Source organism: Macrobrachium nipponense, chromosome 4, assembly GCF_015104395.2.
Source record: "Macrobrachium nipponense isolate FS-2020 chromosome 4, ASM1510439v2, whole genome shotgun sequence".
Lineage (NCBI taxonomy): Eukaryota > Metazoa > Arthropoda > Malacostraca > Decapoda > Palaemonidae > Macrobrachium > Macrobrachium nipponense.
The window spans coordinates 15,638,656-15,663,576 of record NC_061100.1 but is presented as its reverse complement, the minus strand read 5'-3'; the positions used below and the strand labels follow the sequence as shown (position 1 = coordinate 15,663,576).

Below are 24,921 nucleotides of genomic sequence, written 5' to 3'. Positions count from 1 at the left end.
GATTTGATGAATACGAACACAGCCTTGTAGAATTTACCTTTAATAAATCCAGTCAAGGTTCCTTCAGCAAGGATGCCAGATTCAGTAACCATGTATTCTACTCCTGAATCCTGAATATAGGTTCCAAGTGCACCAAAAAATGCCATTTCCACGTGAAAATCATCAAGTAAAATCAGCAGTCTGTCAAACCCTGGTGATTCAATTGCTTGAATTGAGTAAGTCTTGATGGCCACAGCAAGGTCGAAACTAACAATAGCATAGCTTTGGTTCACCTCCTTTGCTACATTCAAAGTTCTTATCATTGTATCCCTGACTACATTGTTTCGTGTCCGAGGTAAGGGAATAGGATCCATATAACATACAGATTGTTGTGGCAAGTCTGTAACAAAATGGGAATAAAATCCTTGGAAAAGACGTAGCTGTCTGTGTAGTGACGGCCAGTTCCAGTAGAAACCTAACAAGTTTTCTTCTAAAACATACTGGCCATCATTTGGAGGTGCAGAAATGTCAAAATGGCCACTTTTCAAGGTTGCCCTAAAAGGAGGAATGTCTCGATCCGAACCTTCATATCGTCTTCGCTTTCGTCTACAAATAATTTCTATTTCTTTTGTGTCATCTTTTGAGAATTTGTTTTGATAACAGATGCCGACAGTTGAATGGAGGGTTCTCTGACCATCTAATGTTTCGATTTTCACATCATAATTATCCCAGACAGTAGCTGTTGCAAAGTTGGATTTACACAGAATTCCATCTGGAGTTTCTTGATTATCATTTGACACTGAAGGCAAATTCAGTCTCTAAAGCTTTAACTTCATCTAAGATATCGAGTGCCCCAATCTGTTAAGCATCTGTACTACTGTCTTTGATCCAGTCAATGTTCTCCAAGGAGTATGGGAAGTGAATAAACTCGTTCTTATTGATGATTTGAATTGTAACTTCATGGAAAACATCAGAACGAAGTTTTCTGCGTAGGTCTGCATTTTTCTTAATCGAATGCCATGTATTACTTGAAAGCTTCGTAGTTTACTTGGTATTTCTTCAGATGATCTGCAAATTATACATCCCCTCTGAATGCCTGTGGCACCTGCTTCACAAACAGACTCCATAATCTGCAATAATGTACAGGAAAATAATAATTCCATATCTGAAATATAAACATTAATAATAATTAATCTTGGTACGTTCCGGTAAGGGAGGCTCTACATGATAGGGTCTGGTTTTATGATCAATTGAAAGTCCCGGTTAGTTCCATTCAGACTGAATCATGTGGAGTGTAATTTTTGTCTGACAGTCGGTCCGATGGGGATCAAGCAGAGGTTGATCGTGAAATCCTACAGCTCGTGAGATTTCAATCAGATCTCATCGTGTGAACCAATCATCAGTTTTGTTCTCAGCAGCGTCACAGGAACATCTCCCGCCCCGACGACCATGACGACGACGACCGGCATGAACTGTTCATTTGCAGAACGCCAGTTCTGGGATGAATTTATAATACTTACAAAAAGTATGAACGCATGTGCCAAATTAAAGGTAAAAAATATATGATATTTAAATGTCGATACAACCGATATGATCCAGCATTAGATAACAAAAAACTTTTACAGAAACCTATTATATATAAAATAACTAACTATATAAAATAACTAACCAACCATCGAAACTGTCCCTCTTTGCAATAGTCTCAACAGAGAGAGAGAGAGAGAAGAGAGAGAGAGAGAGAGAGAGAGAGAGAGAGAGAGAGAGATCTACTATAGCAGAAATAGTTATTTGTAATTTAATAGGTATGCCAGTGTATCCAATTACAAATAAAGTAAAATCGAGGGTTTCCAAAAAAATGCAGTTACAAAGCACATAAAATTCCTTTTCATTTGGAGCACTGCATTCGTGAACTCCACTGTAAATGTTATTTAATCCTCCAGGTCATGCAGGGAAGAAGAGCAGGACGTTGTCCTCGGCTAAGAACAAGGCCAGGTCGATCTAATTAGGAACCTGATTTTGGGTCCCTTCCCCTCTGAGGCTTCGGGGAATATAAGAGGAGCAAGTGGGAGTCGGGAAATCAGTTGACGCATCGGCTCCTCAGCGTCTAGTACTACAACTTCAGCCATGAGGGTCGTCTTCTTTTGTGAGTCTTTTCTTCTTCTTCTTCTGCTTTTAACTTACTCTGGGAGTAAGCCTACAAACTACTTTGTTGTTGTTATTGCTGCTGGGAGGTGGGGGAGGTAGGAAAGCCTAAAAAGGTCTGAAAAGGTGTTTCGTGTCGAGTTAAAGATAAAGGAAGTTTACGATAGGATATAAATTATTTATTTATTAAGATAAAAATGTAAAGAAAATAAATAATGTGCATATTAAACAGTACAGAACAACTATTTCTAATAAAATAGAGTACCTATATTAGTTTTCGTTGATGAAACAATGCTCTATTCGACCGTATAATTTAGGAAGCACCTGGAGTAAGATGGAGGTCGGATCACGCCTTCTTATTGAGATTTGAATGACAAATAAGACTATTTGGAGGTGCTACAGGGAAGAAAAGGGAGGCAAAAATATAGTCGACTTTTTTATAAATATCTTATATCATTCCTTTTGTAATTAATAAAAGCCTTTAGCCCTAAAATATCAACGGAAGCTGACTCATCGATTGACGATAAAATGTATAAATGTTCTTCATTAATCTCACTGAGCCTTTTTTGGTTCTTCCAAAAATGTACCATTCTGGATGAAAACCATATTTTAATCAACTAATAAAAATTAACAGGATTAACTATAAATGTATTTTTTAAAGATTCGCTTACTCTAGTTTCTCTTCTACTTACTTACAGCTGTTGCAGTTGTTTTGGCTGCTGGACAACAGTTCCAGCAAAGTCTGGAATTCGGCAGTCCAGCTGTCAGGCTTGCTGGCCCTGGATTTTTCCAGCAAGGGAGCTCATTTAGTTCTGGAGCCAGGTTTTCTAATAGCAACAGAAACAATCAGTTCCAGAATCAAAACTCAAATATTCAGTTTAGCTCTCTTTCTAATAACAGAAACTCAGAGTCACTGGCTGGGTTCCAGAATGATAACCAATTCCAGTCAGGAGGAATATCTTTCCAGCAGAACCAGCAGAAGGCTTTCAATTCTTTTGATACCAACAACCGTGACACCTTCCAGACTCAATCTCCTCAACAAAACCAACAAAACACTTTCTCCTCCACTGGTCCATTCCAGCAAGGCAGTGGTAATCAATTCCAGTCTACAAGCAGTGTAAGTAGGTCTCAAGTCAACGATGGCTTAAGATTGGGTTTGAATCAAGGAATTTCTCTCAGTCAGCCTCAGACTTTTACTGACAACCAACAAGACTCAAGAACAAACCGCCTTACAGCAATCAATGTCCAGTTGACCCCCACAATTCGCTTCCAGGACCAACAGATAATTGGAACTTCCTTCCAGACAAACAGAAATCAGCAGAACGCTGACAATAGGTTCCAGCAAACTGGCTTCACTGGAGTAAGGTTCGAAAACAACAACAACAACAACATCCAGTTCAACACCAACAGCCAGGTGTCATCCACAAGCCAATCTCAGTCCAGTAACAGACAGCAGCTGAACGCGGCTTCCTCCCTCAGCCAGTTCACTGACGAGGTCAACGGCGTCTTCGAGCCTTTGAACCTGCCGTCGGGCGCCACCCTTTTGCTGGGCAGGATCTCGTCCTCCTTCAGCTGCGCCGACAGACCTTATGGTTACTACGCTGACCAAGAGAGCTCGTGTCGTGTGTTCCACGTCTGCAACCCTGCTCTGTTCTCTGACGGCAAGATCGAGACCTACCAGTACAGGTAAGGAATAAACATTATTATTGTTTGTATAGGTAATTTTAACTTCATTAGGCTTTGGCTAGTGAGGTGAGAATTTACTTGGACACCAAGCAATACCTTGTAAGCTACAGAAGTTACTTTAATTTGATATGACAGCAGTTTATTATTAGACTTTGTCTGGGGTATATTTGATCGTTCAATGATAGCAAAAGAGGTAACAAAAATAAAAGTATTAATCTTATTAATGACTGAAGAGGATTTACTTATGATTCATGAAATTCAAAAATATCTCGTCACCTGCCAAATAATATTTCCATCACGCGTCCTCAGCCAATTTATTTTGATACACACACGTGTATATATAGTTCGACAGCTATATGTAGAATCTGTAACTCGTTAACTTTTCTCTTTATTTCAGCTTCATGTGCGGAGAAGGTACAGTCTTTGACCAGGACGAATTGACCTGCAAAGCAGAGTACGAAGCAACGCCCTGCCAAGAGGCTGCCAACTTCTACTTCAGAAACGAGCAATTCGGTCGTTTGGAGGACAGAAATTTCTAAAGGGTTCCTGTTCTGAGAGAAAAATTATTGTGGTTTCTGGGTATGGCCCAGACTCAGGCGAATGCTATGTATTCAGAGATGTCAGTTGATCAAGTAGGCTAAATGGGGGTATACTGTGTACCAGTGTACAGTTATTTACAATAAATCACGAAGACATTTTAGTATTTTGGTTGAATGCCCTTGTAAAGCAAAACAATGTTACTGGTAAAACACAAATGGCATAGAACAATGTTCCCTTGTTAGCTAATAAGGTTATAATATTAATATAAGGTAGGGGTGTAAGAATACTACAACACAAGGTCCTGCATTTTGTAAAAGACGATTAAAAGGACTGCTGCTGCCTTGCAGTCTTACTGTTTAGTAAAAGGTTAGGCCCACCACCAATAACTGTGGAAACTGCTGCCTATCAGTCTTAGTTTTTATTATAAAGTTAGGCCCACCGCCAATAACTTTGGAAACTACTGCCATGCAGTCTTACTTTTGAGTCAAAGGCTAGACCCACCTCCAATAACTAACAAAACTGCTACCTTGCAGTCTTACTTTTTTGGTGAAAGGCTAGGCCAACTGCCAATAACTGTAGATACTGCTGCCTATCAGTCTTAGTTAACTATTGAAACTGCTGTCTTGCAGTCTTACTTTTTAGTGAAAGGCTAGGCCCACCACCAATAACTGTGGAAACTGCTGCCTATCAGTCTTAGTTTTTAGTAAAAAGTTAGGCCCACCGCCAATAACTTTGGAAACTACTGCCATGCAGTCTTACTTTTGAGTCAAAGGCTAGACCCACCTCCAATAACTAACAAAACTGCTACCTTGCAGTCTTACTTTTTGGTGAAAGGCTAGGCCAACTGCCAATAACTGTAGAAACTGCTGCCTTGCGGTCATACTTTTGAGTCAAAGGATAAGCCCACCTCCAATAATTGTTGAAACTACTGCCTTGCAGTCTTACTTTTTAGTGAAAGGCAAGGCCCACCGCCAATAATTGTGGAAACTGCTCCCTTGAAGTCTTATTTTTTAGTGAAAGGCTAGGCCCACTGCCAATAATTGTGGAAACTGCTGCCTTGCAGTCGTAATTTTTTGTCAAAAGCTAGGCTCACCACCAATAACTGTGGAAACTACTGCATTGAAGTCGTACTTTTTAGTCAAAGTCTAGGCTCACCCCCAATAACTGTCGAAACTGCTGAATTGCAGTCGTACTTTATAGTCAAGGGCTAGGCTCACCGCCAGTAACTGTGGAAACTGCTGCTTTGCAGTTGTACGTTTTAGTCAAAGGCTAAGATCACTGCCAATAACTGTGGAAACTGCTGCCTTGTAGTCGTAATTTTTAATCAAAGACTACGCTCACCACCAATAACTGGAAACTGCTGCCTTGCAGTCATACTTTTTAGTCAGAGGCTACGCTCACTGCCAATAACTGTGGAAACTGCTGCCTTCCAGTCGTACTTTATAGTCAAAGGCTAGGCTCACTGCCAATAACTGTGGAAACTGCTGCCTTGCAGTCATACTTTTTAGTCAAAGGCTAGGTCCACCACCAATAACTGTGGAAACTGCTGCCTTGCTGTCGTACTTTTTAGTCAAAGGCTAGGCCTAGTGCCAATAACTGTGGTTGATGACAGCAAGGGCATGCAGTCGTAAAAACCCCGCTTTGCCAAACAACAAACCATACCTGATGATGCCTTTGATAGAAGGCAGTGGAGAAGGTGCATCAGGCAACCGACCACTTAATGTAAACATAACTGTGGGAAATAAGAAGTTATAATATAAATATGATGGATTTCAATGAGGGATTAAGGACAAATTTAATTATATTATGTCATACCCAAGATGAATAATACCAAATGGGCTGAATATGAATTTTAAAAAATCAATCAAATTCAAGAGTAATAATATCCATTCTGCTGCTATCACACCCCCAATAACACATAAAATATAAATTGTACACACTTTCAATAAACAAAGCCAAAAGTTGAAGATGCTACATCTAAACTTGGATTGGTTTATAATGGATTAATAAGGCTAATTCATATGACTCTCCAGACAATTATCTACAACAGAGGAAAAATACCTTTGTTGTATGTCATTGCCTCTCCTGCAAAGCCAGCCACTAGGCAGTATCTTCCACGTCACCTAAGAGTAGCCTCTGAAGAGGAGTAGTGCTGTCAGTGTACCTTGTATGGTGCACAGTAGGCATTTACTAAAGGGTGTTAGCAGCGTCCCTTCAGCCTAGCTGGTAACACCCATTTTTTTAGCCTTTTACTTTACCTCCACTACCGCATCCTTTCTATGATGTTGCTGTCCAACCTCTGTAACTATAGTAGATTCACATCAATTTTACATTTGATGTCTAAGCCAGTCCTTTATGACGCTCCTGATTGGTTGTTGATAGGCCAGTCATAGGGCCAAAAACTCTCAATCTCTCTCGAGAGTTCACATGGGCAGGATGTATGTTCCACTTCTCCTGAAGGATACTTTTGAAAGCCATATCTCTCAGGAGAGGTAGAGTTTATGGTCAAATAGAGCGTTGTTTCACCAATGAAAATTATAATAGAACGCCATATCTTATTAAAAATAAATTTTCTGTACTGTTTAACATACACGTTATTTTTTTTTAATTATAAACATCCTATCCTAAAATTCCTTTACCTTTAACTCAATGCAAAACATCTTTTTTAGACCTTTTTAGGCTTTCCTACCCCCACCACCACCAACAACAAAAGTAGTTTGTAGGCTTACTCCCCGAGTAAGCGACAATCAACACGCTAAGGAAATCTCATTGATCTCTATTACGATCTTAGACATGTGATTATGTTTCTAATGATGTCCTTATGCTTTATATTAATTAATATTTCTATAATCAATACTTTGCAATTATATTCATGTTTTTTAATTAAAAAACAATTCATTTTGACATCGGTTTTCTCGTCCTAAAGAATAATAAGTATTTTCGTTGTTGACGAGCAAACCTTTAAAGATTTCTTCTGCCAGTGACTATTTTCTATCCACTAAGTCACCTCACTCTGGGCGATAATTTAAGTGAAACACCAAGTTATCATGGTAATTTATTACACATAACTGTACAGTGATATATAATCAATATCCATTTACACCAACTGGACTATTACATCTCTTTGAACTTGTAAAAGTCACTCGACTTTTGGTTATGTAAACAGATCCGCAGTCCTCTCGTTGTAGCCTACAACGCCCTTTAGAAATTCCTGTCCTCTAAACGACCGAATTGCTCGTTTCTGAAGTAGAAGTTCTGGGCCTCCTGGCAAGGTGTTGCGTCATACTCGACTTTGCAGGTCAACTCGTCCTGGTCGAAGACTGTTCCTTCGCCACACATGAAGCTGGAATGAACGAAGGAAGAAAGATTATTAGATACGACAATCCATTAGCTCATAAGTTCGCATTCCAGGTAGTAGCAAACATATGTATACAGAAATTATGTATGAAAATTCGTCGAGTAACTAAGTCTACGGACATAACCAGCCTCGTTTCACGAGCAGAACCAGCTCCGTTTCAGGGAATCCCTTCTAACCCCCACTCCCTTCGGAGGGGGGGGGGGGGGGGGGGGAGGTATCATGAGACCCCATTATAAACCATCTTGGGGGTCACCACTACAACCCTGCCAAGTTTCATGCCCATCGGACCAGCCGTTTGGCCGTGATTGAAGGACAGACGGACGGACAGACATTACTCCCATTATAGCAAGATACTGAATATCGGTAATTATACAAAATCAGATGATTATGAAACTTAATTTAATACAGTTTAACAATAAGCGGCTGCCCTACTTAGTACGCGCAACAATGGCCCACAAATAAAATTAGGGAAATATTTTGTCCTTACCTGTACTGGTAGGTCTCGATCTTGCCGTCAGAGAACAGAGCAGGGTTGCAGACGTGGAACACACGACACGAGTTCTCTTGGTCAGCGTAGTAACCATAAGGTCTGTCAGCGCAGCTGAAGGAGGACGAGATCCTGCCCAGCAAAAGGGTGGCGCCCGACGGCAGGTTCAAAGGCTCGAAGACGCCGTTGACCTCGTCAGTGAACTGGCTGAGGGAGGAAACCGCGTTCAGCTGCTGTCTGTTGCTGGACTGAGATTGGCTTGTGGATGACACCTGGCTGTTGGTGTTGAACTGGATGTTGTTGTTGTTGTTGTTGATGTTGTTGTTGTTTACGAACCTTGTTCCAGTGAAGCCAGTTTGCTGGAACCTATTTTCACCGTTCTGCTGATTTCTGTTTGTCTGGAAGGAAGTTCCAGTTATCTGTTGGTCCTGGAAGCGAATTGTGGGGGTCAACTGGACATTGATTGCTGTAAGGCGGTTTCTTCTTGAGTCTTGTTGGTTGTCAGTGAAAGTCTGAGGCCGACTGAGAGAAATTCCTTCATTCAAACCCAATCTGAAGCCATCGTTGACTTGAGACGTACTTACACTGCTTGTAGATTGGAATTGATTGCCACTGCCTTGCTGGAATGCACCAGTAGAGGAGAAAGTGTTTTGTTGGTTTTGTTGAGGAGATTGAGTCTGGAAGGTGTCACGGTTGTTGGTATCAAAAGAATTGAAACCATTCTGCTGGTTCTGCTGGAAAGATATTCCTCCTGACTGGAATTGGTTATCATTCTGGAATCCAACCAGTGACTCTGAGTTTCTGTTATTAGAAAGAGAGTTGAACTGAATATTTGAGTTTTGATTCTGGAACTGGTTGTTTCTGTTGCCATTAGAAAAACTGGTTCCAGAACTAAAGGAGCTTCCTTGCTGGAAAAACCCTGGACCAGCAAGCCTGACAGCTGGACTGCCGAATTCCAGACTTTGCTGGAATTCTTGTCCAGTGGCAAGAGCAACTGCAATCGCTGGTGGGAAAAAAAGGAAGTTTTGAGTTTTTAAGAAAATATACTATAATGGACGGATGTGTGCAATGCAGGTATTTTTAGAATATATTCTTCTAAATATTAATTATCTAAATGAATGTAAATCGCCATAGCCAGAAATTTTAAATGGATAATGGCTTCAGTAACAGCTCAGTGACATGTTGAGAGGTCACTATTACATATGTATACTAATGTGTTTATTCTTAGTTCATCTTAAACTGCTATTAACCTTCCATTAAGGCTTATTTTTCAAGACAAATGTCTTTCGTGACCATCTGAACGGAGTATTCAATGGTCACTTTGAAAGATATTTGACCCTGTTCAAAACTGAATCTTGAAAACAGAAGCTGGAAACACTCACAGAATAGAAAGACCCTCATGGCTGGTGTTGAATCGGAGGAATCAGTGTGTCAACTGCCTTCCTGACCCTTACCTGTCGCCTTTTATATATGCCGACGTCTGTCTGGAAGGGACCCGAAGCAGGTTTCGTAATTAGATCGACCTGTTCTTTTCCTTCGTCAAGGACAATGCCCCGCTCTGCCTTACAGCATAGCCTGGAGAATGGAATAACATCTGCAATAAGGTACTGAATTGGCTTCTTACATATGATGCACCAAGAAGACGAGCAGTAGCCTGTTATTCCATAGTCGTATATTCGGAAAATCTTCTATTTTCATTATCATAGAAGGTACTGACATAATAGTTTCTTCGAAAGAAAAAACAATATGATAATGTTTCAATGGTTGCATCGAATGTCATAAAGAACAGTGGTTTCTCTCTCACTCTCATTAAATCTTCAGAGATAACCAATTTACTTCTTCCTTCAAGTAGCAAATGTAAATTCGAACGTCCCTCTTAAGCATATAAAAAAACTGACAATGGAGAACTTTAGCAGACAGGTATGTCACTTATAAGAATAAGAAAATATAAATGTGAAAGAAGTAAAATATAACTAGTTATAAAGTGCATAAGTAAATCAACACGAAAAAATTGGTCCTATCAACACGGGAGGTCTCTACAGAAAAGCAAGGTAGCAGTGACTGCCCCATTCAACCTCTTAACTGCTAAATTAAGGATGACATTTTGTGCAAGAAATTTCCATTTCAGTTTCTTTATTAACAATATATTAAGTATTCACGGCACAAATAAGCCACTCATCTGCATTTTGCATATAGTCTTCGCTTCCAGGATATTGAGATCTCTTCCACTCGATCTAGCCAATCTTTTCCTGTCTTCCTTGAGTGTTTCCTCCTAATACTTATCAGATATTCCTGCATTCTTACCAATTATCCGTGTCCTTGTCCCCACACATGACCAAACCACCTCAAGACGGTCTTATCCAACGTTTCACTCTTGTTAATCTTTCTAAACTTTGCCATAAGTAAATTTCTCACTATTTCAATTCCTATTTATCATTTACTACTTGAGAAATTTATACCTTATCAGCCCCCACCTTTATCTTTCATATGATTCATTATCGACATCTAACTTCCATAAAGGAGTGGTTGGCTTAGCAAACGCTTTGCCTATTCTGTGACTCGGTTCTCTCTCATCATAGCATTATTATCCGTCACATTCACTCCCCAAAATGCCTTGGCAAAGTAATCATTCCCTTTTTTCCACATTCATACAAATAGGCCTATTGTTTGTGCCATCGTCCATTCCTTTAAATGATAACCTGTCACTTTCAGTAGTTTAATCCTGTATATAGGACTACTAATTCATTTTTTTACATAAGCATCTGTAGATTCTCTTCACTTCCACCAGTCGAGTTTGTATCATAATGCAGAACATCAGCTGCTCTTTAGGCCTTTTAGCAATATTCTTATTTTCTTTCCTTTTTTTATAGTTCTTATGATATTGACTGCTGGACACATTTGTGTGTTCTTCCTAGGATTTCTTCAGATGGAAAGTTACATCCCAAAGGCTTTTACTTATTTCTTTTTGGCTAATGCAAAATAATAAATTTATACATGTGGCAACGTATATGCTCGCGCGCTTACACACACATATATATGTATATGTATGTATATATATAATATATATATATATATATATTATATGATATATATATATATATATATATTCTATATATATATATTAATATATATATTATAATATCTATAAGTGGAGTGAGAGAGAGAGAGCAGAGAGGAGAGAGAGGAGTAGAGAGAGAGACGAGAGAGAGAGAGAGAATCCCAAGATAGTCACGTACTACATATTAATTACCGCCGAATCATTGCAGAAGAGGCTACGTATATATAATCGGCCCATTCCATCTCTGACCGCTCACCTCCTCGAGTTTCGCGAAGGAACCACCCGAAAGAGAGAGAGAAAATTCTCCTTTGCCCAAGAAGTTGAAAAGAAAGAAGACGCAGGCTGCCAGTCAGGGGTGAGGGAGGGGAGGAGTAGTGGGAAGACCTCTTCGATCCTTAGACTCTACTTTCACTCGCCAGCTCATCGCCTGACCTTCCAAGTGGACCAACCCGTTAGAATGAAACGAAAATAAGCCGAAGATCTGGGTGGAAAAATACTAAAGAAAATAATAAACTTTAAGGAACCTGACACGAGAGACCTCCGAGAAGCAAGGTCGCCGAGGATATAACACGCATAGTCCCATAGACGTCCTTCGTGTCCGAAATTCTTTTCGTTTCGTTTTTTCTACAATGTAGGCTGTTGCTCTTTTCAGGTGATGTCAGTAAGTTCTCCGGTTTTATTTACACACACGTATAATATAATATATATATAGATATATATATATATATATATATATATATATATATATATATATATATATAATAATAAAAGGAGCCCATAAAAACACCTAAATACAGAGAGAAAAATACTATATTTCAGAGACTGCTGTCTCCCTCTTCAGGTAGATGAAAGAGAAAAGTTACAGAAAAGGTGGTATTTATACCAAGAGACCCATCCACAATTAAGCCAATTTAGGTCACTCCCGCTGATAATCTTCCTTTAATCTTCTTAAGTGTCGGCTGAATGAAAACCTGGTCGACGATATCTGAGTCCCATGCTCCCTTTGATATGTTCATTACCTGCCTCTCTTTGATCAGGGCCGATTCCATCATTTGATTCTTGTACCAGCAGTTGCTGCTATAAATTATACGTGACAAATTCCAGTTTATACTATGGTTATGTTCATTTATATGCTTAAAAATGGCTGAGTTCTGTTGTCCATACCTAACTGACCGTTTGTACTGTATTAATCTCTGGGGAAGTGATTTTCCTGTAAATCCGATGTAAGACTGGTCACAGTCCAGGGATGGGATTTCGTAAACGCCTGTGTCCTTGGGGGATGTCTTTTGTTGGACGTTAATCAGGGATTTGGCTAAGGTATTTGGGTAAGTAAATGCAAAAGGGTTAGATTTCCCGAGGGTCTGGGTCACCGTCTTAATCCTGTCCAGGTGTAGAATTTCAATTTTAATTTTATTTTTGGGTGTGTCTCTGGTCTTGTCTTGAGGGGGTCGGTAGAAAATTACGTTTGATTTGTGAATTGCTTTCTCAATTATATGGTAAGGATACCTTAAAGACGAAAGCTGTTTACAAATTAGTTCAAATTCTTTTTCCAGGAAATCTGGAGAACAAATTCGCAAGGCTCTCAAGAATAGGTTGCTGGCTATGCCTATCTTGATAGGAATGTCATGATAGCTGAAGTAGTGAATGTATGAAAGTAAGAATGTTGGTTTTCTGTATATGGTAAATTTGCATTCTGTCGTGTCTCTGATTATTAAAACATCAAGAAGAGGAATTTTGTTGTCTGTTTCCCATTCAACTTTAAATTTGATGCTGGGCACTAATGCATTTAATTTTGAAAAGAATTCATTAAAATTGCCCCATTTATTATCCCAAAATGTTAGAATATCATCTACATATCTCATCCACAGCATGTTTTTGGGTTTTATCGCATTTATTACTGTAGTTTCAAAGTATTCCATGTACAGATTACCTAAAACAGGACTTAAAGGACCACCCATACTACACCCGAATTTTTGCTTATAGAATGATTCCCCGAATGAAAATACATTATTAGATACACATATTTCAACTAACTTTATTATTTTGTCTAACGACAGTGGGAAATTTTCTGAATTAGAGGATAGTTTTTCCCTCAAAAAGTGAAGAACGTCCTGTACTGGTACTTTTGTGAACAGGGAATCTACATCAAGGCTTAAAAGTTTTATGTTGTGAAGTGGTATATGTGCTTCTCTGAATTTGTGACAAAAATCTTCGGGAGGTTTAATGTGACAGAGAGAAAAGTGCCTAAAAAAGGGGAGAGGAGTACCAGCTAACCATTTAGAAATTTTGTAATTGAAAGCTCCGGCACATGAAACGATGGGTCTGAATGGAAGGTTGTCTTTGTGAGTTTTGGGAAGGCCATAAAAGTAGGGTAGTTTAGGATTAATTACTTTAAATTTCTCTAAAAGTTCAATGCTCTTTTTGTCTTGGCCAATTAATCTTACTTTCAGAAAAAATTCTGTGGGGACGCTTTGGAAGGGATTTTATGACAAACTGATGAAAAGTCCCCTCCAAAGCGTCCCCACAGAATTTTTTCGGAAAGTAAGATTAATTGGTCAAGACAAAAAGAGCATTGAACTTTTAGAGAAATTTAAAGTAATTAATCCTAAACTACCCTACTTTTATGGCCTTCCCAAAACTCACAAAGACAACCTTCCATTCAGACCCATCGTTTCATGTGCCGGAGCTTTCAATTAGAAAATTTCTAAATGGTTAGCTGGTACTCCTCTTCCCTTTTTTAGGCACTTTTCTCTCTGTCACATTAAACCTCCCGAAGATTTTTGTCACAAATTCAGAGAAGCACATATACCACTTCACAACATAAAACTTTTAAGCCTTGAAGTAGATTCCCTGTTCACAAAAGTACCAGTACAGGACATTCTTCACTTTTTGAGGGAAAAACTATCCCCTAATTCAGATCATTTCCCCCTGGCGTTAGACAAAATAATAAAGTTAGTTGAATTATGTGTATTTAATAACGTATTTTCATTCGGGGAATCATTCTATAAGCAAAATTTCGGGTGTAGTATGGGTGGTCCTTTAAGTCCTGTTTTAGGCAATCTGTACATGGAATACTTTGAAACTACAGTAATAAATGCGATAAAACCCAAAAACATGCTGTGGATGAGATATGTAGATGATATTCTAACATTTTGGGATAATAAATGGGGCAATTTTAATGAATTCTTTTCAAAATTAAACGCATTAGTGCCCAGCAACAAATTTAAAGTTGAATGGGAAACAGACAACAAAATTCCTTTTCTTGATGTTTTAATAATCAGACACAATAGAATTCAAATTTACCATATAGAGAAAACCAACATTCTCACTTTCATACATTCACTACTTCAGCTATCATGACATTCCTATCAAGATAGGCGTAGCCAGCAACCTATTCTTAAGAGCCTTGCGAATTTTTTCTCCAGATTTCCTGGAAAAAGAATTTGAACTAATTCATAAACAACTTTCGTCTTAAAGGTATCCTGACCATATAATTGAGAAAGCAATTCACAAAGCAAACGTAATTTTCTACGACCCCCTCAAGACAAGACCAGAGACACACCCAACAATAAAATTAAAATTAAAATTCCACACCTGGACAGGATTAAGACGGTGACCCAGACCCTCGGGAAATCTAACCCTTTTGCATTCACTTACCAACATACCTTAGCCAAATCCCTGATTAACGTCCAACAAGACATCCCCCAAGGACACAGGCGTTTACGAAATCCCATCCCTGGACTGTGACCAGTCTTACATCGGATTTAGAGGAAAATCACTTCCCCAGAGATTAATACAACACAAACGGTCAGTTAGGTATGGACAACAGAACTCCGCTATTTTCAACCATATAAATGAACATAACCATAGTATAAACTGGAATTTGTCACGTATAATTTATAGCAGCAACTGCTGGTACAAGAGTCAAATGATGGAATCGGCCCTGATCAAAGAGAGGCAGGTAATGAATATCTCAAAGGGGCCATGGGACTCAGATATCGTCGTCCAGGTTTTCATTCAACCGACGCTTAAGAAGATTAAAGGAAGATTATCTGCGGGAGTGACCTAAATTGGCTTATCTGTGGATGGATCTCTTGGTATAAATACCACCTTTTTTGTAACTTTTCTCATTCATCTACCTGAAGAGGGAGACAGCAGTCTCTGAAATATAGTATTTCTCTCTCTGTATTTTGGTGTTTTTATGGGCTCCTTTGATTAGATGGAATTCTGTTATAACAGAACATTTTTACCAGTCATATATATTATGTGGTATATATATATATATATATATCATATATATATATATATATATATATGTATATATATACATACATATACATAGATATATTAATATATATATATATATATATATATATTGTATTATAATATATATAGATATATATATATTATATATATATATATATAATATACACACACACATAAGGCGTCATACGGCTGTTGTTCCACACGAGTTTTTTTTTTTAACCGCTTTAGTCTAAATACTTTTGTTTTTATTTTACATCAATTATTTACGTCTTTCTATGTTTGTATTTTCCAAATTAATATATGCCGAACTGTTTCAACGTGGTTTTAACATTAAAAAAACAGCCTGGAAGGTTTAAAATACTGCATATTGCAGCCTGACAGATAAAAAAGATAAACATCATCTTTTTATCTGCAAGGAGAAATTCACGTTGCTAAATAACCGAAGCGCTGCAGTCGTCTTGTCAATCCACCGGTAAGGAAATGGCAATACTGCAACACTTCCCTTTAACACCGGGAAGTATCATCTCCCATCATGCAAGTGTTTCTGAGTCATGGCATGACTCGTGATATTGAGTGTTCCACCAATAGGGCGTTGCTGCGAAACCTGTCAAAATTTTCCCCCGCAGTGCAGCTATAAATGCGGGGAATTTCCCTAGACTTGGAGCGTTCGTGTTCTCTTTGGGGTAATGTGGAATCTTGGTCACGAGTTTGCAAGGAAGTCTCTGTGCTTGCGTGAACAATGATATATTTGTTCGCCAAATCATGATAACTAAATGAGATTCGGTGTTTTGTCATTCATAATTTTGAAACGCTGTTTATTTCTATTGGCGTAGATCTAAAACAAAAAAAACACTTACTGTTAAAGGCGCAATATTTTATAAGCCAATCAACAACATGTGATGCTAAGATTAGTTCGTACACTAGGAATCAGTTGTTTGCAGAACAAGATCTTGCAAAATCTGTTTTCCAGAAATTACAAGGAAGGATTCTGCAATATCTGTTAGGTTGTTTAACTAAAAATGAAGAGTTAAATCTAGGCACCTTCGTTGAATTATCTCCGTATGATATACCTACTGGGAACTATACTATGTAATTTTCTTGAAAGAATAACCGTATGATGGCTTACTCAGGTCTTTTTATCATTAACTTATGTTTCGTTGTACATATTTGTAGCTGTTACACCTGTTTATGTTCATATCTCGTCTCTAATTTTGTTTACACAACCAATTTTCTTGCCTGCCTCTGCATGTTCATTTTGGTGCCTTCCCATCGGACATCATTTACCGCTAACATGGGGCTGTGTTCTCTTTGCCAGTTTATACTTTTTTCTGAATAATTCGTTTTTCACTGTAACAGTGGTTACTTAATACTTTTTAACCATTAGCGCAACTTAGACTTGAAAGTAATAATTTCATAAGCTTTGATGTGAACTTGGAATGTTTCTGCCTCTCGTTTCTTTCTCTGTAAAATTCAACTCCCATATGAGAGCAGTGCCATGCCCCCTGAAGGAAGGCCTGGCGAATCATTTGTGACGTCATCACTTACAGTGCAACCTGGGTCATACCAAAGATTCACTCTTATTACTTTCCCACCAGTTCTCCCCAATATCTGTTTGTATTTACACTTTATTTATTCATATTACTGTCTTGCCTTATTAAGATCTCAACAATCCTGCTTATATTTATTCATTTTAGGTACATGCCAATCAATAACAATTGGACTTCCTAGACTTCTTAATGAAGAAACACCATTAAAAACCTTTATATAAGATGAGTGTGCAATAATTTTAAAGATAATCGATATTTAAACATACTTTTGTCTTCTTTTTTTCTCTCACTCATCCTTCTCTGGCAACGCCAGGTTTAAATAGCATATGTTTATGAAGGCAGGCGGGAGCAAAATATGACTTACCAAATAGTATGCCTCGGGACTATTCTTAATTAGCATATCTTTAATGGTATTGTTATAAGAGAACACTACATTAACATTAAACGATTTAAATATTGATTTTATGGTTTCAAATCCACGAAAATAAGGTAAGCTAAGTACATTTTTAGGCATTTCTTTTTCATTAATAGCGACATTATAAAACTTTTTGTGAGCTTTTTGATAACATAAATCAATTAAATGAGGTGGGTAGCAGAGATCGTTTCCTATCTTTTTTATGTATTCTATTTCTTGGTCCAGATATTGTGGACTCGTGATACGCAAAGCGCGTAGGAACATAGAAGAAAAAATTGAAATTTTAATATTAAGATGGTGGCCAGAATAAAAATTTACATATGTTAAATTATTTGTGGGTTTTCTATAAATACTGAATTTGCATTGGAAAGATTCTCTATGTATTAATACATCTAGGAAAGGGATGACATTGTTATTTTCAATTTCAACAGTGAATTTTATGGATGACACTAAATTATTCAATTTAGACAATAAATCATTTACATCGATACCACCAGGTAAGACTACTAAGATATCATCGACATATCGGTACCATTTTAAGGGGATAAGTGTGATATTCGGGAGGTGTTGTCTCTAAAAAAATTCATATATAAGTTTGAAAGGAGAGGTGATAAAGGGTTACCCATGGCCATACCAAATATTTGTTGGTAATATTCTCCATTAAAAATAAATCTGCAATCTCAAATACATAACTTAATTAAGGAAATTATGTGACTAACGGACATAGGCAATTCATGCAGTACAAGTTCATTACTTAAATATTCTAGCACAGAGTCAATAGGGACTTTTGTAAACAAAGAACATACATCAAAACTGACAAAAATATCGCTAGGGTTTAGTACAATGTTATTTAATTTTTCCACAAGATCAAGAGAATTCTGGATGTGTGAATTAGATACAGTTCCTTGTAAGGATTGCCCATCGTTTTACGTTGGTCAGTCTAGTAAAAATTTATGTTCGGATTAAGCAGCATATGTATTCAGTTAGAACAGCCCAGACTTCAAATGCACTGTTTATCCATCTGAGTGAAAAATCTCATTGTATTAATTGGGGTGATACCTCGGTAATTGCTAGATCTAATGATTATGTTTCAAGAAATTTACTGGAATCGGCAATTATACAAATCACTAATAAAAACAACCTAAATCTTAGTCTGGGAATGTACCATTTGGACCCATATATTTGTAAGGTGTTTATGAAGGACCTCAAAATAAATGAACAACTAATAAATTAGTCCCACATGTATATAGTTATTATTTCTCTCTCTCTCTCTCTCTCTGGTTCGATATTCTCTCTCCCTCTTTCTCTTGCTCGATATATATATATATTTATATTTTCTTTCGTCTTTTCATTAATAATAATTTTTGTTGGGAAATTTGTGTAAAAATTCATGATATTAAATTGTATATGCTCCCCGTGTGTTTTTAAATGTACTGTTTTCTGGAAGAATCACTTGTTCACTGCGGGTATCCTTCAAGGTGTGGCTAGCTCTGGGCGACTCCTTTCTGTAGAGTGAAAATCGCCCTTATGGCTAATCTGGTAGTGTCAGTTTGTATATTAAGCCTTCTTTTGACTGTGTTGTTCTTTGTAAAATCAGTTTGCCTCAGTAAAGGGTCCGAATAGGACCGAAAGTACTTGGCTATCTCGCTTTTTTCATTTTTTCCTTCGTGGCAAAAAACCTTTATTTTTACATAGCATCACGTTTAATATACTTCGTGATCAAGTTATTCATATATATATATATATATATATATATATATATGTATATAAAGATAAAAAGACAAAAAGCGAAGGGAAAATATATAAAGGCTACACTAGGCTGTAAAAGTACAGCATATATATTTAAATATAAAGACCTGCGAGCCGCTATTACTTAGATTAATCCTGATTGCTTTCAGAAGATACTATAGCTAGTATATATGTTTAGGCTACGCTCAACCTAACCTAACCTAACCTAACCTAACCTAACCTAAACTGCAGCAAGCCAGCCTAATATCTTACCATGACTTTCACGCTATTTTGAAGAAAACCTTGATGTAGTACTTAGGTAGACTAATTTAAAGTAGTACTATGGTTAAAGTAAAAGGACTTAAACTGCTTTCTCGTTGGCGTGGAATTTTCACGTTTTATCGCTCTGATCCATTTCCTGGTCAGTTCTTCAGTCTTTGGAAAAGCAAAAAACCTGCACTTTTAGCCCACTTTCATAATTCCCCTTGCAATTCTGGACCACGCATGTATATGACACTATTTCTGGAGAAATACATCCACAATATGCAAGGACACTTAAAATAAACTCGTGCTCAGTACTAGCTTCATACTAGAATGAGAATGATAAAAAATAAACACAAGACCAAGACGATATCTATTTCCGTAACAGTAAATTTACGGAGTATTTGAATATAATTGTGATAAGTAAAACAATACCATTCATTTCACTTATAACAATTATTTGATATTGGAATTTTTATTCCGTGGATTTTAAATGCCTTAAAAATCGACATAAATTCTTTATTTCTTGGCGGCACTTGAGATCCGTTATATATATATATAATATATATATATATATATATATATATATATATATATATATATATATATATATATACCAACGATTGAAAAGAATGGGAAGCTTAGAGGTATTTTACTAAGTTTCCTTAACATTATTAGTAAGGAAAACTCATGTCAAATGCACTGTAAAGTTACTGTTACGGAAATACTTGTCGTCTTGTGTTTATTTTTTACCATCATTCTATATGAAGCTGGTACCGCGCACGGCCATTTGTCTTTAAGTCAAGTAAGTGTCTTTACATGTGCATGTATTTCTTCAGAAAACAGTGCCATATACCTGTGTAACCCAATTCATTTTTTAAAGTTTATATATATATATATATATATATATATATATATATATATATATATATATATATATATATATATATATATATATATATATATATATGTGTGTGTGTGTGTGTGTGTGTGTGTGTGTGTGTGTTATATATATATATATATATATATATATATATATATATATATATATATATATATATATATATCTCAAAGTTTCCCATTCCGGCAGTCGAGGAGCTACCGATTTCGATTGCCACCAAGAAATTGGGAATTTCCGTCGTTCTGAAGGAATTTTAAACACACGGCATGAAAACTCGATATCAAATAATAGTTTCAAGTGAAATAATACTATTACTTTTCATTTACTTCTTGAATATCTCCAAGTTTCCCATTCCTTTCAGTCGCGGGATTACCAATCTTGATTGCCGACAAAAAAGTGGGAATTTTCATCAATTTTTTAGAATTCATAACCTATAGCATAAATATTCCATAATACTTAGATGTAAAATAATAATACTATTACTTTTTAATTTTTTTCCCCGAATATATCCAAATTTCCGTTTCTTTTCAGTCGCGGCGTAACCGATCTCGATTGCCGCCAAGATCTAGGGAATTTCCGTTGATTTCTAGGGAATTTTAAACGCGCATCTGGCAACACTGGACTGAGTCCGACTGACTGGGTTAGGGAGAGTTCTTGCTTGACACACCAGCACCAACAGAGCTATTGTCGTGGGAACTTTCGTTCCCAAATTTTAAAGGTTTTAATTTTCCCTGACGCTATTTCTTGACCTTGTGGACACCGTGGAGTGCCTTGGCGTTTGGCAAATATGGATCCCAGCGAAGAGGGTAAGCATGTTTTTCAATAACGGATAATTTAAGTAAAAGAAGTCCCCTTTAATAAGGGTTCGTGTTCGATCTTATGGTGCAGGAAAATGGTTGCAATGTATTCACTTGACTTCCTTTGTTTTGACACCGGCTATATAAATCATTAAGTCACGTTCATTCCATGTCTGAAATGTATTCTGAATTATATATATTTGAAATATTTTTATCCGCAATGCGGTTAGTCCGGTTATCGTATCTAAGGTAACGGTTATTACCGTCAGGTGGACGAACAGGTGACCCATTAGGGCGTATGCTAACCGTATGTGACTTCGTTTCTATAAATGAAGACTGTCTTAGGCTCTTGAAAAAATCATAAATAGATTAAAAAATGGACATTGAAATGGATGTTCCGTAAAATCAATATCGACCTGTACTGTAGGGCAGACTTGTCTAACCTATTCTAATAACCCTAAGCAGCCCATAATGACGATAGCTTACCGTATGCGTAATCTGTGGAAGAATTTGTAACTATTTATCTGTTGAAGAACTTGTAACTTTGCATATTGTGCCCAGATGACCAAATTGAGTTTCGAGCCCGTGCTAGCCTAGGATCTTTCGTAGATAGTAGTGAACCCCAATGGTTTTTCAGGGCGTCGTTATCGAGGATTAGCTAGGTAATTTTGGTTAGGGTAAACGACCAAATGGCCACCATTTCACTCGAAATGACCATCAATTTTTTCACTATATAATAGGTGAAACAACACTACAATTACACCTTTAAGCATACCATTCAAAAGAATGAAATGTAATCTTTTGAATGGTAGGCTTAAAGATGTAAATCAATTGTTGTTTCACCAGTTAGCTACCGAGTGAAAAAAGTGGTCATTTCGAGTGGAATGGTGGACATTTGGTCGTTTACCCCAATACTTAACACGTCGCAAAGCTGGATACATATTGGGTTACCTACCTAAAACCCAAGGGGCTCACTATCTAGGAATGATGCCTAGCCTAAGCTAAGGCCGGGTATTCACACCCAGGTTTACCTGTCAGTCCAACCACAACCGTTCGACGGACGAGTGTCCACACGTAAAGAGTAGAACCATCAGTTGGACAGTCATCGCGAGGTCATTGCTTTCATTTCTAGCCTAGCCTTTGTCTTGGCAACGATGAAAAGTCCGCCGGGTGATAAGGAGTTGAAGCTACATAGTAGAGTAGCTGCTGCGGCAATTCACTTCAAATAGGAAAGAAGCGGTATTTCTACAGAAGCACTCCGCATGGACTGCAAGGAACGTAACCGCAGATATGACATCCACTAGGGATTGGGCCATCCAATGTATTTCTCCGTGTTTAGTACTGGCCCCTGGGGGTTAATTACAGTCTTCCGAATAATTATTACTTAAAATTCTTATTCAGTAAGTAAAACTGCATAGAAAAACCGCAGCTGCCATAGTCTAGGCCGCCGCGGATAAGTACCCTAGATCTACCAAAGAAGCAAATGGACGTAACAAATTATGGTCTAAATATTGCCTGTTAACGAGCGATGTCTATTCCCATATAGTATTAATTAATTAGTTAAATTAGACCTGGGGGTTAGTTCAATAAAAAGTTAAGTATATCTTAGTTTTACCAGACCACTGAGCTGATTAACAGCTCTCCTAGGGCTGGCCCGAAAGATTATTTATTTTTACGTGGCTAGGAACCAGTTGGTCACTTAGCAACAGGACCTACAGCTTATTGTGGAATCCGAACCAAATTATATCGAGAAATAAATTTCTATCACCAGAAATAAATTCCTCTGATTCCACGTTGGCCGAGCCGGGAATCGAACTTCGGACCACCGGATTGGCAGCCGAGCGCGAAAACCACTCGTCCAGTGAGGAACTGGGGGTTGGTTCAGTTATAAGTAATAAGTCCCATACATAGTTCATGTATATTCTGGTCCAGCAGTTTATGTATATTTTGGTCCAAGCAGCTCTGATCCTTCCCAGGCAAAATCCAGTGGCAAACTGTCATAAAATCACTGGTTTCCCATCCACACATGTAGTCACCATTCAGTTGGTCGAAAGAAGTTTAGGTAATGCCATCAGTTAATCAGTCCTGGTGAGTGGACTGACTCCGTCCACAAATTGTCGTCCATATGTACGTTTTAACGTCGGTTTTGATGAAATGACAGTGAGCCTGACAGGTAAACATATCTAAGAATACCTGGCCTAAGAATGAAAGTTTGTCGTTGATGATTTTGCCAGAAGCGTAACCTGATTTAGGCCCATGAGCTACATAGCATGTGAAGGTGGATCTAGGGTATTTATCCGCGGCAGCCTAGACTGTGGCAGTTGCGAATTTTCTATGCAGTTTTACCTACTAAACAAGAATTTTAAGTAATATTTATTCGGACGACTGTAATTAACCCCCAGGGGCCAGTACTAAACACGGCGAAATACACTGGACGCCCCAATCCCAAGTGGATGTCGTAACCGCCGTTACATTCCTTGCAGTCCGTGCGGACTGCTTCTGTAGAAATACCCATTTGAATTCTAGGACAGCAATTTTTTGGCTGATTTAACCTGTCCAAGTGCGTATATCAAGTTAGATAGGACACTACTTGGTAAATATAAAAGTGACCTTACAAATACGAAGTGGATATATTGCTATGTCATGGCTTGCTATGTATTTGACTATTTAGCCAGCATTCCCGGTGCACATGCTGCTGATTACTGCCAAGGATGGCATAATCACGAAGTATCCGAAGTGTTTCGCGCCATTTAAAGCATGCAACATTGTCATTTTCACTTGTACTACAGTACGAGTGAGATGGTTCTTTCGATAGGTGATGAATTTTCATTTTTTTTTTCAGGCTTATTAGATCCAGTATACAGTGGACCCCCCGTGTTCGCGTTCTCCAGATTCGCGGACTCACACATTCGCGGATTTCTCTTGGGAACGTTTCCCTGCATTATTCGCGGAAAATTCGCGCATGCGCAGTATTTTTCTATGATAAATATCCACAAGTTCATGGTTTTTTTGATGAATTTCATCATAAAATGCACTTTTTGTGGTAAAACTATTAAAAAAACCAAGCATGAAAATTTTTAGTGGGTTTTTCTCAAGTTTTAACTAACAAAATAGGCTGTTTTTACCATTTTTATATGGGTTCCAAACATTCGCGGGTTCTAACTATTCACGGGGGGGTCTGGTACGCATCCCCCGCGAATACGGGGGGACCACTGTATGTGGCTAACTCCTAGTTCATGTGGGGCCTAGTAGTTAGTATACTAGTTGTACTGGGTAGAACTAAAATAGCTCAGCTATATGCCGCTGTTGGCCTGGGTCTAGCCTACTTAGCCATATTCACTTTGTTCACGATCATAAGTTAGCCTAGCTAACTTGTTGCTCACTAAATATTTTGTATTAATAGGCCTAAAAATGTACAGGGAAGGCTGCTGGTAGTGCATATGGTCCTACATGGTACTAGTATATGGATAAGGATTTGTTCAGTCATTGTCTTGTCTAATTCCAGCAAAATTACATATGATTTCTTGCTTGCTCATGGCTTTATAACAAAAGCCGGCAAAACAAAACAAGCTGTGTGTGCATCCCATTTACATGCAACTAGATAACAGTCTGAAAAGAATCGACTACGTATGTTCACAGGAAACACCGGCTCACCAGTCAAATATGTAGCCGGCCGTGACACAACAAAATATCCACTGCCTACAAATATTTGTGGGTGGCTGTAGGCTAATTTTGTGGTTAAGCCATGTAGTTATG

At 37.9% G+C, this 24,921-nt stretch overlaps 3 protein-coding genes across 7 annotated transcripts in view; 2 read left to right on the top strand and 1 right to left on the bottom strand.

The window, feature by feature from the left end:
* The first annotated feature begins 2,073 nt into the window (after window positions 1-2,073).
* On the top strand, window positions 2,074-4,499 carry LOC135211560 (uncharacterized protein DDB_G0292186-like). Of its 2 annotated transcripts, XM_064244860.1 has the most exons (4): window positions 2,074-2,122; window positions 2,820-3,807; window positions 4,205-4,320; window positions 4,404-4,499. In XM_064244860.1, exons 1-4 carry the CDS (start codon window positions 2,104-2,106, stop codon window positions 4,433-4,435), a joined length of 1,155 nt encoding a protein of 384 aa, XP_064100930.1. In that variant the 5' UTR covers window positions 2,074-2,103; the 3' UTR covers window positions 4,436-4,499. The 2 variants fall into 2 exon arrangements, with proteins under 2 accessions (XP_064100930.1, XP_064100931.1); XM_064244861.1 differs by having other exon boundaries at window positions 4,205-4,493.
* Window positions 4,500-7,389: 2,890 nt separating this feature from the next.
* LOC135210733 (GATA zinc finger domain-containing protein 14-like) lies at window positions 7,390-19,782 on the bottom strand. The gene is made up of 4 exons (XM_064243556.1): window positions 19,480-19,782; window positions 9,575-9,767; window positions 8,193-9,195; window positions 7,390-7,690 (listed from the first exon to the last, which is right to left on the bottom strand). Exons 2-4 carry the CDS (start codon window positions 9,591-9,593, stop codon window positions 7,549-7,551), a joined length of 1,164 nt encoding a protein of 387 aa, XP_064099626.1. The 5' UTR covers window positions 9,594-9,767; window positions 19,480-19,782; the 3' UTR covers window positions 7,390-7,548.
* A 1,232-nt stretch (window positions 19,783-21,014) lies between these two features.
* LOC135210731 (dynein heavy chain, cytoplasmic-like) overlaps window positions 21,015-24,921 on the top strand; it is a 112,245-nt gene continuing 108,338 nt past the window's right edge. For all 4 annotated transcript variants that reach the window (XM_064243555.1, XM_064243554.1, XM_064243553.1 and 1 more), the window contains exon 1: window positions 21,015-21,174. In XM_064243555.1, the coding sequence (XP_064099625.1) occupies window positions 21,156-21,174 (19 nt within the window). In that variant the 5' untranslated portion in view covers window positions 21,015-21,155. The remainder of the gene's footprint in view (window positions 21,175-24,921) is intronic.

Excerpts from the sequence above, each read along its gene's own strand:
- LOC135211560 (XM_064244860.1), top strand. Across the intron at positions 3,808-4,204 it reads ATCGAGACCTACCAGTACAG|CTTCATGTGCGGAGAAGGTA; the intron begins GTAAGGAATAAA and ends TCTTTATTTCAG. Across the intron at positions 4,321-4,403 it reads CTTCAGAAACGAGCAATTCG|GCGAATGCTATGTATTCAGA; the intron begins GTCGTTTGGAGG and ends GCCCAGACTCAG.
- LOC135210733 (XM_064243556.1), bottom strand. Across the intron at positions 7,691-8,192 it reads ATCGAGACCTACCAGTACAG|CTTCATGTGTGGCGAAGGAA; the intron begins GTAAGGACAAAA and ends CGTTCATTCCAG.